This window comes from Lycium barbarum, chromosome 11, assembly GCF_019175385.1.
Source record: "Lycium barbarum isolate Lr01 chromosome 11, ASM1917538v2, whole genome shotgun sequence".
NCBI lineage: Eukaryota > Viridiplantae > Streptophyta > Magnoliopsida > Solanales > Solanaceae > Lycium > Lycium barbarum.
Window position 1 is genome coordinate 29786957 of NC_083347.1, and position 25958 is coordinate 29812914.

Below are 25958 nucleotides of genomic sequence, written 5' to 3' on the forward strand. Positions count from 1 at the left end.
TTTTTCCTAGGAGTTAGTATTTTCTTAAATGGTGTGTAATGACTAAGTAGACACTCTTTTTTTAACCGGAGGAATTAGTATTTTAGTTGAATTAATTAATAAATGTTATAACTAAGCACACATTTTACAAGAGCATCGTGGACTACATATTTGATCTTCCACATTAGAGCCGCAAATCGTATGCTAGAAAAGTATCAAAATTATAATCTTAAGTAGGAACAATTTCTATAATATAATAAGTGTAAAGATATGATTAATTCCACAAATTTTAATCTTTCATAGGAATAATATTTACGAAAATAAGTGTAAAGAGATAATTAACTCCACAAATCTCACTACATTGCAAGGTAGAAATGAGAAAGACCAATGACTTTCGAGTTAGCTTCTTCAAAATGAAATTAGTTTTTGCAAAATTAGAATATTTTCCTTTAATGGCATTTTACTGAAAAAACTTCAAATAACTGGAAATACTCTGTCATGCGAATTTCTTTTAATTTTTTCTACTTTTACTTGACAGAGAAAAAGTTATTGGAAATTCGGAAAAGGCTCAAATATGTCATCGAACTATCGGAAATGGCTCATTTTTGTCATTCATCAATAGTTTAGCTCATTTATGCCATCGAACTATCGGAAATGGTTCATTTATGCTACTCATCAATGGTTTGGCTCATTTATGCCATCGCCCGTTACCAAAATGACTCATCCATGCCCTTTTTCATTAACGTCGGCTTTACAATACCAGATATGACACGTGGCCTCCAATTAGAGGTCTACGTCGTTTAATTAAATCAGCCCAATTTTAAATCTCAAATTAATAAAAAAAATCTGACCCATACACCCTACCCACCTACAACCATAATCTAGTTGGAGACTACATGTCATATCTGGTATTGTAAAACCGGCGTTAATGAAAAATGGCATGGATGAGTCATTTTGATAACGGGCGATGGCATAAATGAGCCAAACTATTGATGAGTGACATAAATGAGTCATTTCCGATAGTTCAATGGCATAAATGAGCCAAACTATTGATGAGTGGCATAAATGAGTTATTTCCGATAGTTCGATGGCATATTTGAGTGTTTTCCGTTGAAATTTTGATGGTATAAAAACACAACGTGCATTAATTCCTAAATCCGGGCGACAAATGGGATTCTCTCTCTCTTTCTTCCCGAACCAATCGAAATTTGATTGTATTAATTTTTACTCCCTCCTGCCTTTGTATTTTGATTCAAAATAAGTGTTAATTTTATATAATTAAGAAGAAATTAACTTCATTTTGGTTTGCCCCTATTTACTTAAGTCAAGCAAACGATTTATTAATTAAAAGTAGTTTAGTCAAAATACCTATTCTTTTTTAGAAATTAGTGTTTTCTTACAGGAGTCTTGGCGTAATTGGCAAAAAGTTGTTGCCATGTGACTAGAAGGTCACGGGTTCGAGCCATGAAAACAGCCTCTTGAAGAAATGCAAGGTAAGGTTGCGTACTGTCACGCCCCGAACCATGGCCTGGGCGAAACACGGCATTCGGTGCCTTACTGCATGTGACCGAGCGAACCACATGGCTTGCTGAATCATCATGAGGCATAACATGAGCGGAATATAACGTGAATACATGATGAGCCTTTATAAAACGTAGTAAGTCATAATACTTAATAAAAATACTTGTTTAAACATGAGTGCGGAAATAACATGAATGCGCCAAAATGGCTATACGACTCCGAATGTCTGACATAAAATAACTGACTTGTCTAGTCTATGAAACCTCTATCATGAGTCTGACTGGAAAATATACTTACTGGGACAAGGCCCCCAGCATACCTTAGATGCATAACTAATCATAAAACAAAAGTTGACTAAACCCCGAATGAGATGGGGCTCACCAATAAGCTGATACAAATGCTGTCCTACTGAGCAGATGTGTCGTCCTGTATATCAGTACCTGCATCGTGAAATGCAGGCCCCTGGACAATAAAAGAGGACGTCATCACATTGAATGTACTGGTACGTAAAGCAACTGAATGAAATAACATGGGACATGAAATAACATGATAAGAACTGAAACCTGGTCATGAACATGAATACATATATTTATATATAACATGGTAAAAATATTATCAGTAGGGAGAACAATAACTTATAACTGATCCATGGTCTGGTGCTTGCGTCCCGCCAGCAGAACACTCAGTCCTTGCCAGGGAACATGAGATTTAATAAAATATGAAAGAATTCAGTCATTATGAGAAATCGTCCAGGACATGGGTGGAGCGATCCTCATCCTACGGTGGCTATGTAGTTTCAGGCTATCTGAAGCCTTCCTCGGTAATTAAAGCAACTCCCAAAATCATGAACATGTGAAATAAATGGCACTTGCTGCCCATGGTTTTCATGAATATAACTTGCTTGTACATGGATATCATAAATTATAGCTTGCCTGCATGAACTTGTAAAACATGTGTAGTATTTTCTTAAAAATAGCATAATATATCATAAACTAGCATGCATGAACCCATGGAATGAGATATATGGATTTTTCATAGATTACAGACAGATTCTTAATAATCATAAAGAAATATTAAGAACTCAATGATGGAATTATAACAATTCATACATAATATAATCATGGACATGGACCTAGGGTTATCATGAGCATGGTATAGAAACCTTAGTTTTCGTAAAGAATCATAATTTATGGATTATGAGGCGTGGGGAAGAACAATGATGTTCCCACACGTAGATAGTAACTCTACATACCTTAGTCGCTCCAAAACTTGAATTAAAGACTTGAGCTTTGAAGAAGATTTCCAAAATCTTGAACCTTGAGATGGGTTTTCTTGAAAACCCTAATTTTGGAATGATGATTTCTTGTTTAGATTACAAGGATATGTATTAGAATTGACTTGGAATAATTAGAGTAGGCTTACCTTGGTGTTCTTGATGATGAAAGATAGTAGGAGGTCGTTCTAGGGTTTGAAGGAATGAAAAATAATGATTTGAACTGATATGGACGAATATATACTGTTCTGGAAAATTGAATTTTACGCCCAGCAAAATACTGGCCGTATTTTGAAAGACGGGCCGTATTTTGAAATACGGTCCGTATTCCGTGTGGACTACACTGCGTCTCTTCAGTAAAATGGTCATAACTCTTTGCATAGACGTCTGTTTGACCCCCATAATATACCGTTGGAAAGGTATTTCAAAGCTCTACAACTTTTATCAAGGAAGTTTTCCTAAATTCCAAGTACGTTTTGAAATACGGGCCATATTTTGAAATACGGTCCGTATTTAACAATGTAGCCTCCAAATGTCAAATTCCAGAATGCTCAGAAATCTTTGGTACTAGTTTACGACTTGAAATACGGCCCGTATACTGAAATACGGTCACTGTTCATGGGCGTAAACCCCCATCTTACAACTGAACAGGAAAATTCCAATTCTCACATTCTTTATCTGATTTTCTAAGTCTAGGATCATGGTCAAAACTTAGGTTAAAGGTATGGGGTGTTACACATACAATAGACCTTTGTGGTCCATTCCTTCCCCGGACCCCGCACATAACAAGAGCTTAATACACCGAACTGCCCTTTTAGTGTTTTTCTTACAGGAGTTAGCGTTTTATTAAAGGGTGTAAAAAAGTCTATAAAGGAACACTTACTTTGTACCGGAGGGAGTAACTATCGATGAATTCTTTAAATGTCAAACCAAATGGTGTTGGACTAGTTCAATGACACTACGTGATATATCATCTTTTAAGGAATATTATTTGCAAATTACATTTTTCCTTTACTGAAGAAGCATAAAAAATACGGGAAAGGCTCAAATATGCCATCAAATTATTGGAAATGGCACATTTATGTCATTCATCAATAGTTTGGCTCATTTATGCCATCGAACTATCAGAAATGATTCAGTTATGCCACTCATCAATAGTTTTGCTCATTTATACCATCGTCCGTTACCAAAATGATTCATCCATATCATTTTTCATTAACACTGGTTTTATAATATCAGATATGACATGTGGCCTCGAATTAGAGGTCTACATCGTTTAATTAAACCAGCCCAATTTTAAATCCCAAAATTAATAAAAAATCCGGTTCATACACCCTACCCACCCACAACCATAATCTAGTTGGAGACCACATGTCATATTTGGTATTGTAAAACCGGCGTTAATGAAAAATAGTATGGATGAGTCACTTTGGTAACGGACGATGACATAAATGAGTCAAACTATTAATGAGTGACATAAATGAGCCATTTCCGATAGTTCGATGACATAAATGAGCCAAACTATTGATGAGTGGCATAAATGAGTCATTTCCGATAGTTTGATGGCATATTTGAGCCTTTTCCGTGAAAAATACTTAGCTTGAGAAGGAGTAGCATATAGGTAATATATATAAAAGAATGTCAATGTCATATAGTGTAACTTTAGTTTGATCGTCCCTTACAAAATTTTTGTCCATTATGAATCTCGTAAATTATGTAATGTTTAAATCCTACTACACCAAAACTAGGGGTGTACATAGACCGGGTTGGTTCGGATTTTTTAAAGACCAAAACAAACCAATTGCATCGGGTTTTTAAATCTATAAACCAAACCAAACCAACAAAAGTCGGGTTTTTCAACCTCGGGTTTTCTCGATTTTTTCGGGTTGCTCGGGTTTTTCGGGTTTTTTCTGGTAAAGTCTTCATACAAAACATATAACTTATACTTCAAATATTTCTTTAGTCCTAGTAAGATACAACGATCTAATTAAGATATTTATTAAGAAAATAACACAAAACGTGATGAGAGATGACATTGTACTAAAATATTCAACGAAAAAAATTAATGAAATTGCATAAAATAAAATTATCATAATCTAAAAGTACTAAGTCATGCTACAATAAATACAACTAATTTATAAGGCATGTAAAAAATGATCATAATCTAAAATTACTAAGTCATGCTAAAATAAGTACGGCTACTAAGTATTAATTACATGACTAAATATTAAAGAAAAAAATAAAATTAAGTTATGCATTTTCACTTTCTAAACTAATATAAAACTAAAGAATAGATATCAAAATTATTGTCATTCCAGTGTTAGATATGAATTTCTTTTGTTAGCATTAGTATTGATTTGATTTTTGTTGAGTTTTATTTGAGTTACTAATATCATTGGGCTATAAAACTTATTAAACCATTCAAAAGTCTAATTCCAAGCTTGAAATAATATGTTAAAAGACAAAAAATTATGAAAAAGTTAAAGAAACATTTATAAATTACATTATAAATAAATATTTCTATGTATAAAATGTGTTTGAAATTTTATAAATGTAATGTCGGGTTGGTTTAATTCGGTTTGACTTTTTTTAGTTAAAACCAAACCAAACCAAACCAATAGTGTTTGGGTTTTTCTTTTTAAAACCAAACCAAGTCAAACCAAACCATTAGTCGAGTTTTTTTCTCGGTTTGGTTGGGATTATCGATTTGGTGCGGTTTGTCGGTTTGCTTTGTACACCCCTAACCAAAACAATTTCAGAATCTCATACATTAATTTTTGCTTCTCATCTCAGTCAATATTTGCTTGAACAAATTTGTTGTTGAGTTATCGAAAGATTGACAAATTGGAGATCTTCCAAAAAACAAAAAAAAACAAAAAAAAAATCGAATGAACTTCTCAAATGTTCATTGACAAACAAAAAACGAAAAACCTGAGTTTTCAAGATTATTTTCACAAAAAATAAACGCTAGTCTTTTTTTAAGGTGCCATTTGGCCATAAATACCAAAAACTTTTTCACTTTTTGAAATTGTAGTTTTTGGTGAAATGTAGTGTAAAAAAGTGAAAAAAAAATGATTTTTTTTTTGAAAAACAAGTTTTTCTTATTTTTAGTATTCCGGAATACAACTCCAGAAAAAAGTGAATAATTTTTATGGCCAAACGCTAAAAGTAAAAACAATGAAAATAATTTCCGGAAAAAAGTGAATAATTTTTATGGCCAAACGCCCACTAAGTTTCTCTTCTTGAATTCATTTCTCAGCAGAAATAAGTTTAGTTTATCATATGGACTCTTGAAAAAAGAGTGAGTTTATCTTAGTTATCAATGTGCTTTTAGATTTAAAGGGATAGTAGACAAATATTTCACTTCAGAATAACTTTTTCTCATTTACTCGTTTCAGAATAATTAGTATTTGGCAGTTTGATAGGATCTTGTGATTTTTAATAGGACTTAAATCAGAAAATGCAAAAGCGTCCTAGGTGACGTCCCCATTAAATGACAAGAAGTTGTACATAGAACCACAAGCAGAGTTTTCCATCTTTTCAACTCAACAAAAATTAACTTCATACTCCAATAAAGTAGAATCAAATCTGTCTATACATTCAACTATTCAACTACTACTACTACTACCATCTTTCATTTTTCTCTTCTTTCCATTATAAATAAATTATGAAATAGGTAATGAAAGTAAAGTCTTGGACAAAAGAATTTCTATAGTAGTGAATCAACAATTGTGACCATGCAATCTCAAGAACGCTTAGATCCATCAATAGCTTTGATGTGGAAAATCGAAAGACCAGCAAAGGGACAAACGGATGCAATATAATACCAGGATACCAATGAAGGATGGAACCTCAACGAAAGGCTTTCTGGTTCCTTTGGCACTGGCATTTCTGAAGGGAAAAGCAGTGAAGTCCTATCACTCATGAACTGGCAATAGTGATGCTGCTGCTCTTTTCAATGATTTGCTGGCTTTCACCAGATCAGATTCTGAATGAGCTGCCGAGACAAATAATCTAATTCCAACAGGCAGCTTAGATTTATCAAGAGTCGATCTCTTTGAAGTCACAATAAACACAGAATCTTCCTTCAAGACCTACATATGATTGCACGAAAACAAACTCAGATGATGAGTTCAAAATTATAGATGGCAAAGTAATGAGCAGCATTAAGCTAATAACTTACATCGTCAGCTATATCTTCAAGCAATTGTAGATCACCCTTTGAAGAACCAGTGGACTTCTTTAATGTAAGGAATATAATGGGGGAAAGCGGATCATTGACTATTTCTAAGCCATTTATATCTGATAGACCTGCAGTCATACAAAAAAAATGTTATGTTTTCTTCAGACTCACATAATGGGGATAAGAGAGATGAAAAAGGTAATCAGTATGGGACAAAGACCTTTAGTCAACATAGCAATATTTTGTCTCAGTTTGACAAGAAGTTCAGGTTTTTCTTCCACGATATCAATAGCCTTAATCGCAGCACTTGCTAAGTACGGAGGCAATGAAGCAGAGAAGACATAACCAGAACTACTGAGAAGCTGCCAATGTAAGCAAAATAAACCATCAACAAAAAATGAAAATCATGAAAACGGAATTAGTGGAAATAGAAGATAAACTAGTACTACTCAAACCAGTGGATAGAGTACACTTTAGTACCTGGTGATCAATGACTCTAGCATTCCCAGTGCAAAACCCACCTTCTGTGGCCAATGCATGTCCCATTGCCGCAGTTATTATATCTATCTTGTCAGCCTGCAATTGGATAATTCCATAAGAGGATGGATGTAAACAGATATACAAAGTTAATTAACCAAATAATATGATGAACATACCGAAACTTTACAATGTTCAGTTAGACCTCTACCAGAACTGCCAAGCACACCAATGGAATTGCTCTCATCCAACAACACACGGAATCGATATTTTTCCTTCAGCTTAATTATTTCATCTAATGGAGCTATTTTGCCAGAATTCTGCAAATTACAGTCATAAATGAAATCTGGAAAAGTACAATTTCCATAGTAGAGAAGTGCGCTGGGGGGTGGGGGGCTGAGTTTTAACAGGCAGCAACGATTTGGTCATCCCCATAAAGAAAAAGTTCTGTCGATAATAAGGAGGACATCAAGATCACAATGTGCAACCCCAAAGCCATCCTCCTTGATGATCTTACTTACAAAACTTTGAAAATGATTTAGAACACCATGGAAGTTATCCAATTAATTTAAAGAAATTTCCAAACACCATAAATATTGGACTTGGTATATTCTGCATCCTCTCCGGGCCAGTTTGAATGAGGCTCATTTTTTGCATATGCCTAGAATTAATCTCTCCCATTTTCTTACACCTACAACTTTTGCTTCAACTTCAGCAGCTTTTGAGCGCCTATATGCAGAACTAGAGGACAAAGGCGGGGATAAGAAGTTTTACAGACTAGCCAAGGTGAGGGAGAGGAAGGCGCGTGACTTGGATCAGGTGAAGTGCATCAAGGATGAGGATGGTAGGGTACTAGTGGAGGACGCCCTCATTAGACGGAGATGGCAGTCATACTTCCACAAACTCTTGAACGATGAAGGGAACAGAAATATTGTGTTGGGAGATTTGGAGTACTCCGAAAGGTGTCGTGATTTTGGATATTGTAGGAATATAAAGGTTGAAGAAGTTAAGGGTGTTGTTCGTAGGATGAGTAGGGGAAGAGCGACCGGGCCCGATAAGATTCCGGGGGAATTTTGGAAGACTGCAGGTAGGGAAGGTTTAGAATGGTTGACGCGACTCTTTAATGTCATCTTTAAGACGACTAAGATGCCCGAAGAATGGCGATGCAGTACAATGATTCCATTGTACAAGAACAAGGGCGACATTCAAAGTTGCAACAACTACAGAGGGATCAAGCTGCTAAGCCACACTATGAAAGTGTGGGAAAGGGTGGTGGAGATGAGGGTGAGGAGAGGCGTGTCTATCTCAGAGAACCAGTTCGGATTCATGCCGGGGCGCTCAACTATAGAAGCTATTCATCTTGTACGGAGACTGGTGGAGCAATATAGGGAGAGGAAGCGGGACTTGCACATGGTATTCATCGACCTAGAAAAGACATACGACAAAGTGCCGAGAGAGGTTCTATGGAGATGCTTGGAGGCTAGAGGTGTACCTGTGGCGTACATTAGGGCGATCAAGGACATGTATGATGGGGCCAAGACCAGGGTAAGGACTTTGGGAGGAGACTCAGAGCACTTCCCAGTGGTGATGGGGCTGCATCAGGGATCAACTCTTAGCCCATTTTTATTCTCCTTGGTGATCGATGGATTGACGTGGCAAATTCAAGGTGAGGTGCCATGGTGTATGTTATTTGCGGATGACATAGTCCTGATTGACGAGTCTCGCAGCGGGGTTAACGCTAAGCTGGAGGTTTGGAGACAAACTCTGGAGTCTAAAGGGTTCAAGTTGAGTAGGACCAAGACAGAGTACTTGGAGTGCAAGTTCAGTGATATAGTACATGAGGCTGACGTGGAAGTGAAGCTTGGCACCCAGGTCATACACAAGAAAGATAGTTTCAAGTATCTTGGGTCTATTATACAAGGAAATGGGGAGATTGATGATGACGTCACACATCGTATTGGTGCAGGATGGATGAAATGGAGGCTTGCCTCCGGAGTGTTGTGTGACAAGAAGGTGCCACCGAAACTTAAAGGCAAGTTCTACAAAGTGGTGGTTAGACCAGCTATGTTGTATGAGGCGGAGTGTTGGCCAGTCAAGAAATCTCATGTTCAGAAGATGAAAGTGGCGGAAATGAGAATGTTGCGATGGATGTGTGGGCACACTAGGAGTGATAGGATTAGGAATGAAGTCATCCGAGACAAGGTTGGAATAGCCTCAGTGGAAGACAAGATGCGGGAAGCGAGGCTGAGATGGTTTGGGCATGTGATGCGGAGAGATGAAAATGCCCCGGTGCGAGAGGTTGGCCAGCGACGGTTTCAGAAGAGGTAGAGGTAGGCCGAAGAAGTATTGGGAGGAAGTGATTAGACAGGACATGGCGCATTTCCTGCTTACGGAGGACATGACCTTAGATAGGAGGGTATGGAGGACTCATATTAGGGTAGAAGGATAGTAGGTAGTCGCGTCTATCCTCCCTTAAGAGTAGTTATGTTGTTCTATAGTTTCTTGTCTCTTGATTTCTGCGAGTATCTGTTGGTTTATAATGACTTATTTACTTTCATTGTTTTCATTTTCATAGTTATCTATAGCAGTTAATTCTCCTTTTACCATGACTTTCTTGCTTTGTTATTCCTTGCTTTCATATTGTTTTTGATATGCTTGATCATATCTAACCTTTTGTCTTTTCCTCTCTTTGTCTCCTCTCTTGAGCCGAGGGTCATTCGGAAACAACCGCCCTACCTTTCAAGGTGGGGGTTAGGTCTGCGTACACTCTACCCTCCCCAAACCCCACATAGTGGGATTATACTGGGCTTCTTGTTGTTGTTGTTGTACCACTATGCTACCAAGCATAAGAAATCAGAGTTACTCTTTCATACTAATATTTTCCATTAACATAAACAGTTGATACCTGATACACAGCTTCAACAACGATATATCGTCGTAGCTTCTTAGCTTGTTTATTTTCTTGGGTAACTTTTTTTTTTTTTTGATTAGCCACGGGTGTCCGAGTCTCTTTGAGCCCCGACTAATCCCGTGGGTGCACAGGCCCTCGGCAAGGAGTTTCCCGCAAGTGCACCACGGTTAATTCAGGGTTTCCCCAGTCCGATGGCCCTCAGAAATTGTTTGCACCCAGTGGGTTTCGAACTTGAGACCTTGAAAGGGAGCACCCCAAAGCTCAAGTCAATTGCCACCAGGCCAACCCCTGAGGGTTATTTTCTTGGGTAACTTTCTCTAAAGTATTTCATAAGGACTCCATATTGTTATGCTTAAAATATATGATGGTACTTCTAGAGAGCTGAAGGCCATTTTGAATTCCCCAGTGGACACCTTTATCCCTACAGGACAAAGAAAGATTGCAGAACAATGTCAATAATAGTGGGATTTGATGACAGATGGCAATGTTTGGGTTATTTATTTTGATATCAGAATTAACACTAGCAAACGGAAAACTAATTACTCCCTCCGTTCCAAAAAGATTGTCTTAGTTTGACTTGGCACGGAGTTTAAGAAATAAAGGAAGACTTTTCACATGTGTGATCCAAAACAAGCCTTAGATATTGGTGTGGTTGTAAATCTTCTCATAAAGTTAAATTGTTTCTAAATATAGAAAAGTGTCAATCTTTTTGGGACAAACTAATAAGAAAAGTAAGACAATAGATTTTTTTTGACACAGCTAAAATTAAGTCCTAAAAAGTAAAAACTGAAAGGAGGGAAATCACACCCCCACCCCAACCCCCCCCCCCCCCCCCAAAAAAAGGACGGAAGGAACAGAAAATAACTTGTTAACCAATTTTAAGGAAGCAAGCTAATCTACAGATGCATAACATGGCAAGTGCATTCGGAAAGAGCTTTATAGGCTAAAATTCCTTTTTGCAGCTGAACAGCAAATAGACTCAATGTATCAAGTATGTTTCTACGTAACTGATTATGCGAATTCATTAGAAAGCACATTCTACAAAGTAAACATTCTCAAAGAGAAGCAAGATGAGCTCATACACTTTGAATAAGTTCAGTGATGGAGAAAATGCAATATTAGTCGAAGTAGAAGCTTTTTGTCTAGGCATATAACCTTTAAGATACTTTGCCTCTCTCTATTCATATTGGAGTGACACAGAGTCTAAATATCAAAGAGCCAAAAAGTTATAAGAGAAGCTTGCCAAATTACATTATTCCCTTGAGTCTAAAGGTTAACGCCCTAAATTTTAGGTTATAGCACAGTATTATCCTTAAAATTCCCTAGTAAGCAGTATCACGATGAATGACAGAACAAAGTAGCTATATCTACATACCATATGCTGAGGGAACAAAGAAAGGATGAGTAATAGAAAAAAACACTCAGAAAATAAAGAAGGAGAAGACTTAGAGAGATCAAATGAAGAGAATTTGGTGACACAGACAGTATACCTCTATTTCTAAGGGAAGAGGACTCCAGGCACTAAAAATAATTTTTAAATGAAATGGAACGGGATGGCCACAAAAGCTCCTAGTAGGCACTACAACCTAGTTTTGATTGAACAAAGGTTTATCAAACATGCATACATAATTGATATCCTCTTTGAGGGTAGAAACTCTTGTATGGTATGTGACACACGCTAAAAAAGAGTTAACTATAGAGACAGATGATGCGTAGAGGTGTCAAAATGGGCTGGCCCAGCCCAACCCAACCCAAACCTAAAGGGCCAAAGAATTAAATGGGCTAGGAGTAATTTAGGGTAAATAAAAGGTTCTATCTTAGAGTTAAGCTCTTTTCATTTAACCCCAAATTACTCCAGTTTAAGCAGTTTAGAGACAAATTCCATGGAGCTTGAAGCGACAAGCAAGAAGTGAAGCACACGCTTCGTTAGATTGCAGCACACAATTTATTAAAAAATAAATCAATGTCAAACTTACATGATTATAGTACTATAATAATAAAATTGCAACCAAATAACTAATTTCAGTATCCAATGTACAACAATTTCAATGATAATCCAACTCCTGAAAGTTGAGATTCAAAGAACTGCCACTTTTCTTTTGGACCATTTTGCGTGTCATTACTTAAGGCCCACATTCTCTAAAGCGCATGGCCTCACCCATGAGCGATAACCCTTTGCTTCGCATTGCCTCATTGCTTTAAGCGTAAAAGCGGTAAGACTTTTTATAAAGTTGTTACATGAATCTGTGACTTTCATCAGGTCCCATCCTCCACATGTGCTACTTACGTCATCTTTAACTATAGTCATTTCTAATTTTATCTAATCGTGTACATCTATCTTAACATTCATTTCTACGACACTGATCTTGTGAATATATTAGCTGTGCAGACCCATATTCGCTCCAATATAAGATTTTTGGTCTCACAAAACTTGTATCAATTCCCACAATACTCCTCCATTTATTCAATCTTATTTTAATTCTATGTGTTAGATCTTCATCTATCATTTCATTCTCTATTGAAGACTGAACCTAAATATCTTAATTATCTGCATTAGCACCAAGATCCCATCCAATCTCAGTTCACCTTAACTCATCTGATGGGACCTAAACTTATAGAATATTTATAGTGTCTTACTTCTACTTATTATAAAAACCTTACTCTATAAAGGGTTTTCTGTAGTTCTAACTTTTGGTTGACTCCTTATAAAAATAGATTAAGCAGAAGGTTCTCTGTATTTCATTTCGCCTCAAGCCTCAAATGAGAATGAACCGGCTAATTTTCCAAAAAATAAAGATAAATCCTACATAAATAAATACCAGAACATAAAAGGATAATGTTAAGAAATGAATGTAGTCATGTTCCTTTGTAATATACATAGATAACATAATCTGAGGGTTTGATAGCAGATAGTCAATCTCAGAGATTGATAGCAGATACGTAATCTTAGGGATTGATAGCAGATTTGTAGGATATTCTTTTTAATTCTTTCCATACTTAGAGTACTATGTACATGTATATAATCTGGATATTTCATGGAATAATATATCAATTTTTTTATTTTTGATGACATGGGAACCCGCAGCCGCTACCCTTCGGGTGCGCGGTAAACCCAACTCCTGTGCAATAGCTCGCAAACCATACAGGAGAGGTAACCCGCACCAGGCAAGCCTCGTGCGACGAGCTCGACCCAGAAGGCAAACCCCTGCAGTCGTAAGCAGGGGGTTTCGAACTTGAGACCTCCATTAAGAAAGCCCTATGCTCAACCAACTGAGCCACCCTTGCGGGTGAATAATATATCAATTATTCTCCCATACCTTTGTCTTTTACATGGTATCCGAGCCAATGTCTGAGTTGGTATTGTGGCTTTGCCAGAAGTCACTGTGACTTCGCCGGAAGTTACTGTTTTCGCCGGAAGTGGTTGAAAGTTCTATCTTTCTGTTTCGAATTTGAATCTGAATATCATTTCTGTGATTGAGAAATTGATTGCTTAAGTGTGTTGAATCCATTTCGTTGTACCTGGGTCCGGATTGAAATCTGAAATCTGAAGCTCGATTGTCCGCCATTTTCGAGCGAAGCTGGTGCTTCAAAATTCTGGAATTTCGAGTGGGTGCTATATATTTTTGTTGGAGATCTGGTTGTGTACTCAAATCTGAAGTTTGAGTCATTTTGGAGCTGATTCAATAAGGTTGTTTCGTTGGAACTTTCAAACGGAGTATCGAAGAAGACGACCTGGGCGTCCATTGATTTTTGGGTTGCTTTCGGGAAAATCTATTGGCTTCTCCGACATCGCCGTGTCTTTTCCGGTCAACATCCCTTTTGTTTCTGATTTTAAGGCCATAGTGGTCTGGGAGACTCTCGATCAGATCTGAGAACTCATAGGTCTAAAGTCGTTGCTGCTTCTAATTCATTATCTGACAAAATGGTTTTGATTTCGGTCGAGGAGTTCGCAAAACTCTCTCAATATCAGAAATTACTGAAGGAATCCACTTCAGTTAATGCATTTGGTGAATCAGATAAAACATGTCTTATCACCTCTTCAAATAAATGGGTGATTGATTCAGGTGCCACAAATCACATGACAGGTAATCCTAATATTTTTTCTAGCTTTCAATCACACAAAGCACCCTGTCAAGTTACTGTAGCTGATGGATCAACTTGAAACAGTGTTGGATATGGGACTGTTAAGCCAACCTCCACTATTACCCTGTCATTTGTATTAAGTCTACCAAAGTTGGCCTTTAATTTGATTTCTGTTAGCAAAGTTACTAGAGACCTTAATTGTTATATCTCGTTTTTTCCCGATCATTGTTTGTTTCGTGATCTTACGACGAATTAGGTTATTTGTAAAGGACATGTATCAGATGATCTCTACATCCTTGTTGAATGGGAGCCTCGGTTTCTTGTCTGCTCTAGTGTCGTCTCTCCATTTGAAGCACGTTGTCGATTGGGACATCCTTCTCTACCTCTGTTAAAGAAGCTCTGTCCCCAGTTTCAGAATATTTATTCATTGGAATGTGAGTCATGTCGATTTACAAAACATCATCGCAGCCCATTAAGTCTGATGGTTAATAAGCGAGTTGAGTCGGCTTTTGAGTTAGTTCATTCTAATGTTTAGGGACCATGTCCTGTTATTTCCAAAACTGGGCATAAGTATTTTATCACTTTTATGGATGATTTCTCTCGGATGACGTGGATTTATTTTATGAAGAGCCGCTCTGATGTGTTTACTCTCTTTTGTGCCTTCTATGCTGAAGTCAAAACTTCAATGCTTCGGTACGTATTATAAGAAGTGACAATGCTAAAGAATATATGTCAGAATTATTTCAGTCATACATGAGACAACACGGTATTCTCCACCAATCTTCATGTGTTGATACACCCTCTCAAAATGGAGTTGTTCAGAGGAAGAATAGGCATCTACTTGAAACAACTCAAGCACTTTTGTTCCAAATGAAGGTTCCTAAACAATTTTGGGCAGATGCAGTCTCAACGACTTGTTTTCTAATTAATTGCATGCCATCTTCTGTGGTTGAAGGTAATGTGCCTTATAATCTTCTTTTTCCAAACAAGTCACTATTTCCGGTGGAACCTAAGGTGTTTGGAAGCATATGTTATGTTCGAGATGTTCGACCATCAGTTACCAAGGTAGATCCCAAGGCATTAAAGTGTGTTTTCCTAGGTTATTCTCGCCTTCAAAAGGGGTATCGGTGTTATTCTACTAAACTTGGCAAGTATCTGGTGTCAACTGATGTGGTATTTTCAGAGACTACACCATTCTTCTATGCACCTCCCATTTCTACGAGTCAGGGGGAGGAAGATAAGTGGTTAGTCTATCAGGTTACTCGTGCTTTGACTGAACAATCAGATGATGTTGTTCCTTTGTCTCCTAGTTCTTCTATTGAGCACCAATCGACTATTGTGCCTTTAGCACCCGCTTCATCTACGCTAGCAAGGCCGCTAATTATTCAAGTTTACCCGAGGAGAAAAGAGACTAATGATACATGTCCCGCACCAACTCCAGTGTCATCAGATCCTCCTCCACCTGATCCTCTAGAAAATCTTGACCTCCCTATTGCTCTTCGCAAAGGTACACGTACTTGCAAGTCCACATATTCCATTGCTAATTTTGTTTCCTATGATCGTTTATCCTCTACATCTAGATCCTTGATTGCTTCTCTAGACTCCATCTCTGTACCCAAAACAGTGAAGAAGGCTTTGAATTATCCTGGATGTCTGATGCAATGCTTGATGAAATAGATGCCTTAGAGGAAAACCACACATGGGATTTGGTGGATTTACCCAAGGGAAAGAAACCAGTAGGATGTAAGTGGGTCTTCACAGTTAAAGTTAATCCAGATGGTTCCGTAGCAAGACTTAAGGCTAGACTTGTGGCTAAAGGGTATGCTCAAACTTATGGGGTAGATTATTCAGACACTTTCTCCACGGTTGCCAAACTCACTTCTGCTAGTTTGTTCATTTCACTAGCTGCTTCTGAGGATTGGCCTTTACATCAGTTGGATATCAAGAATGCATTCCTTCATGGTGATCTTCAAGAGGAAGTGTATATGGAGCATCCACTTGGTTTTGTTGCTCAGGGGGAGTATGGCAAAGTCTGTCATTTGAAGAAGTCCTTGTATGGCTTGAAGCAGAGTGCACGGGCTTAGTTTGCTAAGTTTAGTAAGGTAGTCCAAGATTTTGGGCTGAAAATGAGCAAATGCGATCACTCAATCTTCTATCGGCAATCAACAGCAGGAAGTATCCTCCTTGTTGTATCTGTTAATGACATAGGCATCATTCAAATTGGATTTGCAGACGACCTCTTACTGTTTAGTAAGGGCGATACTAGATCAGTCTCACTACTTTTTGATTGTTTCAAGCTGTTTTCTGATGCCTCAGGCCTCATAGCTAATTCAGGGAAAAGTTCTATATATTTTGGTGGTGTGCCTGAAGAGGTTCAGCAGGAGATACTCCATATACTAGGCTTCTCGGTTGGTACTATGCCATTTAGATACCTAGGTGTGCCCCTTAGTTCTAAAAGACTCTCCGTCATGCAGTGCCAACCTCTCATGGATAAATTGTTAGGCAGAATCACAACTTGGACTGCCAGGTTTCTCTCTTATGCTGGCAGGCTTCAGCTAATTAAAAGTGTATTGGTGGCTATTCAGTCATTTTGGTCTCAAATGTTCATTCTACCAAAGAAAGTATTGGAAAAAATTGTAGCAACTTGCAGAAGCTACTTATGGACAGGCGGTAAGGACATCTCAAGAAAGGCCATGATATCGTGGGATACTTTGTCTTCCTAAGACTGTGGGGGGCCTAAACATTACCGATTGCATGATATGGAATAGGGCTGCCATACTTAAACACTACTGGAACTTATGCCTCAAAAAAGACAAGCTTTGGATTAAGTGGGTGCATATTTACTATGTAAAAGATAGACCAGTTTGGGAAACAGAGGCTAAACAATCATCTTGGATGATTAACAAGATTATCAAGGCCGGGAAGTATCTAATAGAAGCAGGTATGACCCCTGACACCTTGCTGCATACACCCACATACTCCATGCGGCACACATACAACATGCTAAGGGGAGTCTTACCAAAGGTTTGGTGGCGGAAAATGACATGCAACAATGCTGGCTGTCCTAGATGGGTATTTGTGCTCTATCTCATAATTCAAGGCAAGCTTTATACTAGGGATAGATTGCTAAAATGGGGCATGATCAACGACCAAACCTGTCCAATATGCGAAGCTACGGAGGAATCAATTCAGCACCTCTTCTTTGAATGTCCTACCTCTTCTTATATCTGGTGCAAAATTCTTAAATGGCAAGGATATACTAGACAGGCAATGAGCTGGCATAATGAGCTGCAATGGGCTGTGAACTTTGCTGCAAACAAGGGCTCTAAGGCAGAGGTATATAGGATGGCGTTGACAGCCACAGTCTACTACATTTGGCAGCTCAGAAATAACAAAGTCTTTCAGAATCCATCCAGGACTGGTGATCAAGTTGTGAGGCTAATTATATAGGATGTTCCCTGTCGAGCAAATACCTTTCCTAGGCTGGCTAGAATGATGGTCACTCTCAATTTTTATCCCTAGCTTCCTAGATAGTATAGGTGATATTTTGGTAGTGTTTGATTTCAAAGGTAGCAGTTGTTGCTAGGTGTTGCTGATGTTCTGTTAAGTCTAAAACTGGGGCTGTCCAGTTTTAGAGGGTCTGGTTTGGTTGTATATATTATTTCCCTGGTAATAAAATCTTTAATTACCAAAAAAAAAAAAATGACATAGTCATCACAGAAAGTGATTATGCGGGGATCTCTGCCCTCAAGTCTTTCCTGCATACTAGGTTTCATACGAAGGACTTGGGCCAGTTGAAATACTTTTTGGGAGTAGAAGCAAATAGGAGCAAGAAGGGTATTCTTCTGTCTCCAAGAAAGTATATACTGGACTTGCTTGTAGACACTGGAAAGTTGGCAGCCAAACCCTACAGTACTCCAATGGCTCCCGGTATGCATCTTATGAAAGACGATGGCGATCATTATGATGATCCAGAGAGGTATAGAAGGTTAGTTGGGAAGTTAAACTACCTTACTCTGACTCGTCCAAATATTGCTTTCGCGGTAAGTGTTGTTAGCCAGTTCATGTTCGCACCTACAGGCAAACATTGGGAAGCTTTGGAACAGATTCTATGTTACTTGAAAGGAGGTCCTGGACATGGCATATTGTATCGCAATCACGGTCATACTCGTGTGGAATGTTTTGCAGATGCTGACTATGCTGGATCCAAAATAGATAGAAGATCTACTACAGGCTATTGTGTCTTTGTTAGTGGGAATCTAGTATCATGGAGGAGTAAGAAGCAAAGTGTTGTATCTCGATCCAATGCAGAATCCGAGTACAAAGCTATGTCGCAGTCTACGTGTGAGATTATGTGGATACATCATCTTTTAACTGAAATTGGCTTGAAACATCCTACTCCATCAAAACTCTGGTGTGATAACCAAGCTGCGCTCCGTATTGCTTCAAATCTAGTGTATCATGAAAGAACCAAACATATTGAAGTTGACTGTCATTTTATTCGTGAGAAGATTCAAGAAAACTTAATTTCCACTGGTTACGTGAAGACAGGAGAACAACTAGCTGATTTGCTCACAAAAGCGTTGAATGGAACTCGAGTTGATTATCTTTGCAGCATGCTGGGCATGACCAATATATATGCTCCAGCTTGAAGGGGAGTGTTAAGAAATGAATGTAGTCATGTTCCTTTGTAATATACATAGATAACATAATCTTAGGGATTGATAGCAGATAATCTCAGAGATTGATAGCAGATTTGTAGGATTTTCTTTTTAATTCTTTCCATACTTAGAGTACAATGTACATGTATATAATCTGGTTATTTCATGGAATAATATATCAATTATTCTCCCATACCTTTGTCTTTTGCAGATATTGACAAGGCAGAAAAGAAGGATGATGAAAAAGCAGAACGTAGAAAAAGTTAGGCTCAGTTGGTTGCGCATGGGGCTTTCAAAATGGAGGTCTCAGGTTCGAAACTCCCTGCCTACAACAACAGGGGATTTGCTTTCTGGGTCGAGCTCGTCGCACGGGGCTTGCCCCAGTACGGGTTATCTCTTCTGTGTGGTTTGCGAGCTATTGCACAGGAGCTGGGTTTACCCTGTGCGCACCCGAAGGGTAGCGGCTGCGGGTTCCCATGTCATCAAAAAAAATCAAAAAAAAAAAAAAAAAAAAAAAAAAAAAGTTAAGGGAAAAAGGCATGGAAACTGATCTAATATAACCTGATCTTTTATGCATATTTGTGCCTTTTGGTTCTTTCCATAGTTCAGAAAAGTCAATGTAATTTCAACATCTTCATTTATGTTCAAACTAAAACCTTGGACTACTGATGAAGCATTCAATAACTAAAGAATGTAAATACTCACGCAACAACAACATCTCCCTTTTTGCAAAATGCTGGAATTGCACTGAACATCGTAGAAAGTCCATAAGAATATAGTATGGAATCTGGAGTTCCCAGAAACTTTGCTATTCTAGCCTCACAATCAAGGTGGACATCTGCATCAAATGTAGAATAATCAGTTGATTTTCGATGAGAATGAAGGCGAGGGGTGCAATGAAACTGTAGAATAGTTTTACTCAAGAAAATGTAACTGTACAATAGTAAGCAGATACCAATGATCAAATCATACCAATTGTGCCATAGAATCCCCGGGGACCACAAGAACCTACACCATACTTCTCTAGAGCTGTAGTACAAGTCTCCTGCCATTTAACATTAGGTGTGAATGCTCTGTTCTACTCAAGAACTAAAACAACATAACTGCTAAGTAAATAATGAAGAAACCTTACTAGTAATTCTTGGCTTCCTAATAATCCAAGGTAATTTGCTGAAGTAAAGTTCACTACATCTTTCCCATTAACTATAGTATGAGGCCCTGCAGCACTGAACAAACACAAGATATGAGAAGCAATACATCAAGCTATTCATTCCTACAAGTTTGATAACTTGAGCATCTATCAAAAACTTGAACAATAGGTAGAAAAAAAGCTCTTCTAATGATAATTGCTGCTTCAATAACATTACTTATCAGCTCATGATGCAAGGAAACTGTTTATAACTTGTGCTTAGCATAATTGAGCCATTGCATTAAGTCAACTCTAGATAAGATCTCTGAAAACTGCTGTTCATAATTTTCCGCATTTTGGTGTAGCACGCTAAATGTAGATGATATTGATACCATGTTGGAGTTCCTAGGTTCCCTATATTTGTAGAGGCAGCTAAGCTTTTTGCAACGCATATTCAGCACCATCTCAATGCTGTTTCACAGATAGAACAACCTTTATTTATCAAATAACATTTGAATCTAGCAAGCAAGAGCACAGCACAACGGTTTTAATTGCTTTTATCCTTATGGCCATCCAATAATCATTTAATACAAGAAAAATAAAACCAAGAAAATACTAAACTGGTTCTTTAAATGTAATCTATTTTTTTTTTTTTGGGATAAGGAAATGTAATCTACTTTAAAATGATGTAAAGCTGGGGAGAGCGGTGCAGAGAACAGAAAAAATATCACTAAAGAGAATGTAAAACCCTTTAGAGTTTCCTTTTCTGTCATATAGGTCTAGGTGAAATTTCTAACTCTCCAAATGCATACAGTTGAATAAAAGAAAGAGTAACCTAACTGAAATCATCTGAATAAAATGCAATTTTTCTTTATAAGGCTGAACAAAATACAATTATCAGAGTGTTTAAAAGAAGGAAAAGAGAAACAGCTTTCCCACCTTTCTAAAACTGGAGGTTCACGTTTCATCTCATCAGTGATGGAAGGGCTAAGTGGTTCCGGGGCCCATTCATCACATAATTCATCAATTTCCTGAAAATCTTAAACGCATTCATCAGCGCGGATGAAGTTGAAGGGCATTTTTTTATGCATTCTTTATTTTTGCTTTCATTACGGACAAGAGTTGGGGGCAGGGACACGGAATGATTCTCTTGACTCGCATTATGATGCATATAGAATACATTTAAAGGGATTTTCATGTGAAGTACACAAAATAGGAAAAGGATGGCCAAACAAAATTGAAAGGACTCCTTATTTTGATCTGTAAATTGAAAGGACTCCTTGTGCATATGTAAATTGAAAGGACTCCTTATGCATATCTTTAACATAGATGTTTCTTAAGCATGCATGTTCCTATCTAGAGCCTAAATACTAATTGATGTATAACTGCAAAACTTATACCCAGCATCACATGTTGAAGCTACTTTAGAGCTATGTTGCTTGGACTCTTCAAAAATATCGACGGATGCGTGTTAGATCCTCCAAAAGTAGTGTAATTTTGTAGGGTCCGACACGGGTATGGCAACATTTTTGGAGAGTCCGAGCAACTTAGCTTGAGAGAGCTAAACATTAGGATTAGTAGAAGTGCAAGGAAATGATACAGTTTACATGCAAATTGCATAAGTTTATCAATAATTCAGGCTATCTGGAACGAGGTAATCTTGAATAAGTATGGTCAGACAGAGCAATGGTGTACCAATGCAGTTGCTACCACCTATGGAACATCAGTATGGAGATCTATCAGGAATCTTTGGCCTAGATTAGCAAGGAATACTTGTTATGAGGTGGGTGCTGGTACTAAAATATCTATTCTGGAAGGACTTATGGATTGAACAGGAAGCTCTGATGCAAGCTTTCCCTGATCTGGCCAATATATGCACTAACCTTGAGATTACAGTGGCTGACAGTTGGTCTCCTCAGGGATGGAACAACTTTTTTAGGAGGAATATGTATGATTGGAAAGTAGGCAGGTTTGTGGAGCTATTGCAGGCGATTGATGGATTCAAAGGCACTACTGCAGAGGATGACACCATTCGATGGAAACATGATAAGGATGGCAAGTTCTCTGTAAGCAGAATTTATAGGAAGCAGGTCTCCAGGATGCCTGAGAATAAAATAGGTCCATGGAAGCAAGTATGGAGAAGTATGCCTCCTACTAAAGTTAAGTGTTTTGCTTGGTTAGTAATCAGGAAAGCTTGCCTCACTCATGAGATTCTACAGAAAAAGGAATGCCGATTGTGTCCAGATGCATGCAAGCAATAAGGCTATAGAGACAAATAACCATCTGTTTCTCCATTGCAAAGTCAACATCTCAGCTTTGGTCTTTATCCCTCAATCTAACAGAGACCAAATGGTCAATGCCAGAGCTCATAGCAGACTTGTTACGTTGCTGGATTAGGAGAGGGGGAAGCAAAACACAGAAGAAGTGATGGAGAATAATTTCATACTGTATCTGGTGGACTATCTGGAGGGAGAGGAATTGGAGAAGCTTTGAAGATAGATTCAACAGCATTCTGAAAATCAAAGGGAGCCGCAATGCAACTTTCTACCTTTGGAGTAAAGAACATTGTATAGAAGATGCTGAACAGCTAGTAAAGAACATTGTATAGAAGATGCTGAACAGCTAGTAGATCTTTTAGGTTTACTGTAATTACTTACTTTCTTGCTTTAGCTTGTTACTACCTTTTTGGAGGTCTCCGCCATATTCTTAATGCTGAGGAGTGAGGAATACAACATTACCAGTTTCGAAAAAAGAAAAAAAAAAGTTTATCAATAATTCAGTACCCAGAGGTAATTATATTTTACATGTTATATTACAACCTTCATTGATTGCTATAGGTTATAACCTCAAGATGTGACAGTAGTTCAGTGCATCACTTAAAGTAACACTTTAAGCCTCAAATTTCTTTCAGTCACGGAAGGTTTCTATCCAGCATATTATGTATCAGCATGGTAGGAAGGGGATATTAGTTACAAGACGAGAAGTCCTTTCTTATGTCTTTCCCAAATATACATTGTAGAAACGAGTAATAAAGTTCTAGAATAAATATCACCATCTTAGTTAAACGCCAACCCTGTAGAGGTAATCCTCAGTTGAAACAGAAATTAAAACTATAATCAAGAATGGGTACAAAATAAGAGAGCATAGTAATCTTTAGACAACGATGAAGACATAATATCCACAGGGTTATTGACATTTGAAAATGCAGACATCTCACAAACCTTCTTTGTCAATGGTCTTTTGGGTGGTTTGTAACTCTTCTGAGACAGTAGGAAAAGGATGACCACCAGGAGAAGACCCCACAAATAGATGTCCTACAGGAAAAACAGCAAGACATATCTAAGGCACAACATGGGATCTAAAAACAAAGAGGTGACAACCATCCAAAGAATGAAGAGACTACCTCCAATGTTGACCTCAAATATCACAGCTCTTGCAAATTGAAACTCAAAGACTGATCTCACCCAATCAGATGTAGCTCTCACCACATTTGCAAGTATTGACACTGTTGGATCCATTATCTAAACCTGCAAAATACAGACAAACTTACAAATATAAAAATAAAATAATAATAATAATAATAATAATAATAATAAAAAAAAAATAAGGATGGTTATTACCAGATTCTCCCCCACTCTGTAATGCTCAAGAGTTAGTGATGAGGTTGATTAGAAAAGAGAAATACTCCTAGGAAGAGGATATTCAGTAGTATAGCACCGAGAATATATAGCACGAATAATAACAATGATTTTCATTTACACAGGAGATCTTCACGCTTCTTTTTTAGGATAAGACAATCATTTACACAAATATATTCTTTTTTTTTTTTTTTGGGAGAAAACTATCATTTACACAAAAATCTTATATCGCAAGTGTTCCTGTTTTTATGATATAGCACTGAAATAATTTCTTCTCACTCTCCACCTGCAATATATCTCTGAGAGACTTTGCCTGGTGTCAACTTGAGTATTTCATGATATCTGAATCCAGCAAACATGTCATATCTAAGATGATCTGTCCAGCGGACTTGGTGCTTCTGTACATGGTAGATTTCGGGTAGCAACAGAGAAGTCGGTTTGTGCTATGCCTGAAACAGCTATGGGACTCATTCCTGATGTAGGTGCTTCTTACTTTTATTCAAGGCTTCCAGGATTCTTCGGGGAATATGCTGGTCCTACTGGTGCTAGGTTAGATGGTGCTGAAATGCTTGCTTGTGGTCTAGCAACTCATTTTGTACCCTCGGAGAGGTTGCCATTTTTAGAACAAGCACTAATTAAAGTCAATACGAGTGATCCAGATGTTATTTCTGCCATCATTAGTCGCTTCTCTAACATACCAAAGCTGAAAGCAGAAAGTCCTTATCACAAGATGAAGATTATTGACCATTGCTTCTCTCGGAGAACAATCGAAGAAATCATATCTTCTCTTGAAAATTATGAGGCTTTGAACAAGAAGGATGAGTACTGGATCTCTTCAACCATCCAATCGCTGAAGAAAGCATCCCCAACAAGTCTTAAGATTGCATTGAGATCACTAAGAGAGGGGAGGCTGCAAGGTGCTGGTAGTTGCCTTATTCAAGAGTATAGGATAGCTTGTCATGTGATTAGGGGAGAATTCAGCAAAGATTTTTTCGAGGGATGCAGAGCCATACTCATCGACAAGGATAGAAATCCTAAGTGGGAGCCCTCCAGATTGGAACTAATTACAGATGATGATGTTGATCGTTACTTCTCCAAGATAGATGATGAAGATTGGCAAGACCTAAAGCTGCCTCCAAGATCAAACTTGCCTCCATATGCAATTGCCAAACTTTAAAATTCACTTCTCTACAGCATGTTGCCTCTTCACTACATCATTTTAAAACTTTTTTTTTTAATTAGGAAGTGGTACACCAAATAAATGCACATCACTCCAATATATGAAATGCCAAAAATCAAGCCTAAGGAAAGGTACATTGCTATACAATACTTGTCAGAGTTGTGTATACAGATATGCACATCATTTGATTGAATTCTGATGTCCACCCTCAACCACAATGGTAGATTGTACTACTAAATAATTTGCCGTGTAGTTTCTGTAATCAGAGATAATGTATCGATCTTAATTTATTGCAATGCGAGAACCTGCGTACCAATCTTGGCTGGAAATAATAAGTTGGATTCTTCATATGATCTTGGTCAATTCTCATCCTATGAATTTAACTCATGGGATTGAGTTAAGCACAAAAGTTTCTCATCTCTTGAGTTAGCTTTTGGAATTGAATTAGGAAAAAAATCTTTTTTTTTCTTTCAATTATATGATATGTGAATTGTGATCCATCTTCATAATAATTTTTGGAAGGAAAAGTAGATGCTTCACGAGTTCGAGTCGTGGAAACAACCTCTTGCAGAAATGCAGGGTAAGGTGGCGTACAATAGACCCTTGTGGTCCAGCCCTTCCCTGGAAACCGCGCATAGCGAAGCGTAGTGTACTGGGCTGCCCTTTCTCTTTTTCTTTTTTTTTAATAAAAAAAAAAAAGGAACGTAGAAGCTATTTTTCAGAAGTTGGAAAAAAGTAGTTTTTTCTAGAAGCACTTTTGACCAAGCACAAATTGCTATTCTAATATCGGAAAAAGTGATTTTCAAATTAATTAGTCAAACACAAACTGCTTCTCTCCAAAATTACTTTTTGAAAGAGCACTTCTAACAAACAACACTTTTCTAAACACAGATTTTAGAAGCTCGATTAAACAGGTTATAAGT

General features: G+C 37.7%; 1 protein-coding gene and 1 pseudogene across 1 annotated transcript; one reads left to right on the forward strand and one right to left on the reverse strand.

The window, feature by feature from the left end:
* Positions 1-6229: 6229 nt before the first annotated feature.
* On the reverse strand, positions 6230-24302 carry LOC132620407 (long chain base biosynthesis protein 1-like; annotated as a pseudogene).
* LOC132619659 (3-hydroxyisobutyryl-CoA hydrolase 1-like) lies at positions 23876-25032 on the forward strand. The gene is made up of 2 exons (XM_060334495.1): positions 23876-23880; positions 24240-25032. The coding sequence occupies exons 1-2, from the start codon at positions 23876-23878 to the stop codon at positions 25030-25032; spliced, it is 798 nt and encodes a 265-aa protein (XP_060190478.1).
* The last annotated feature ends 926 nt before the right edge of the window (positions 25033-25958 follow it).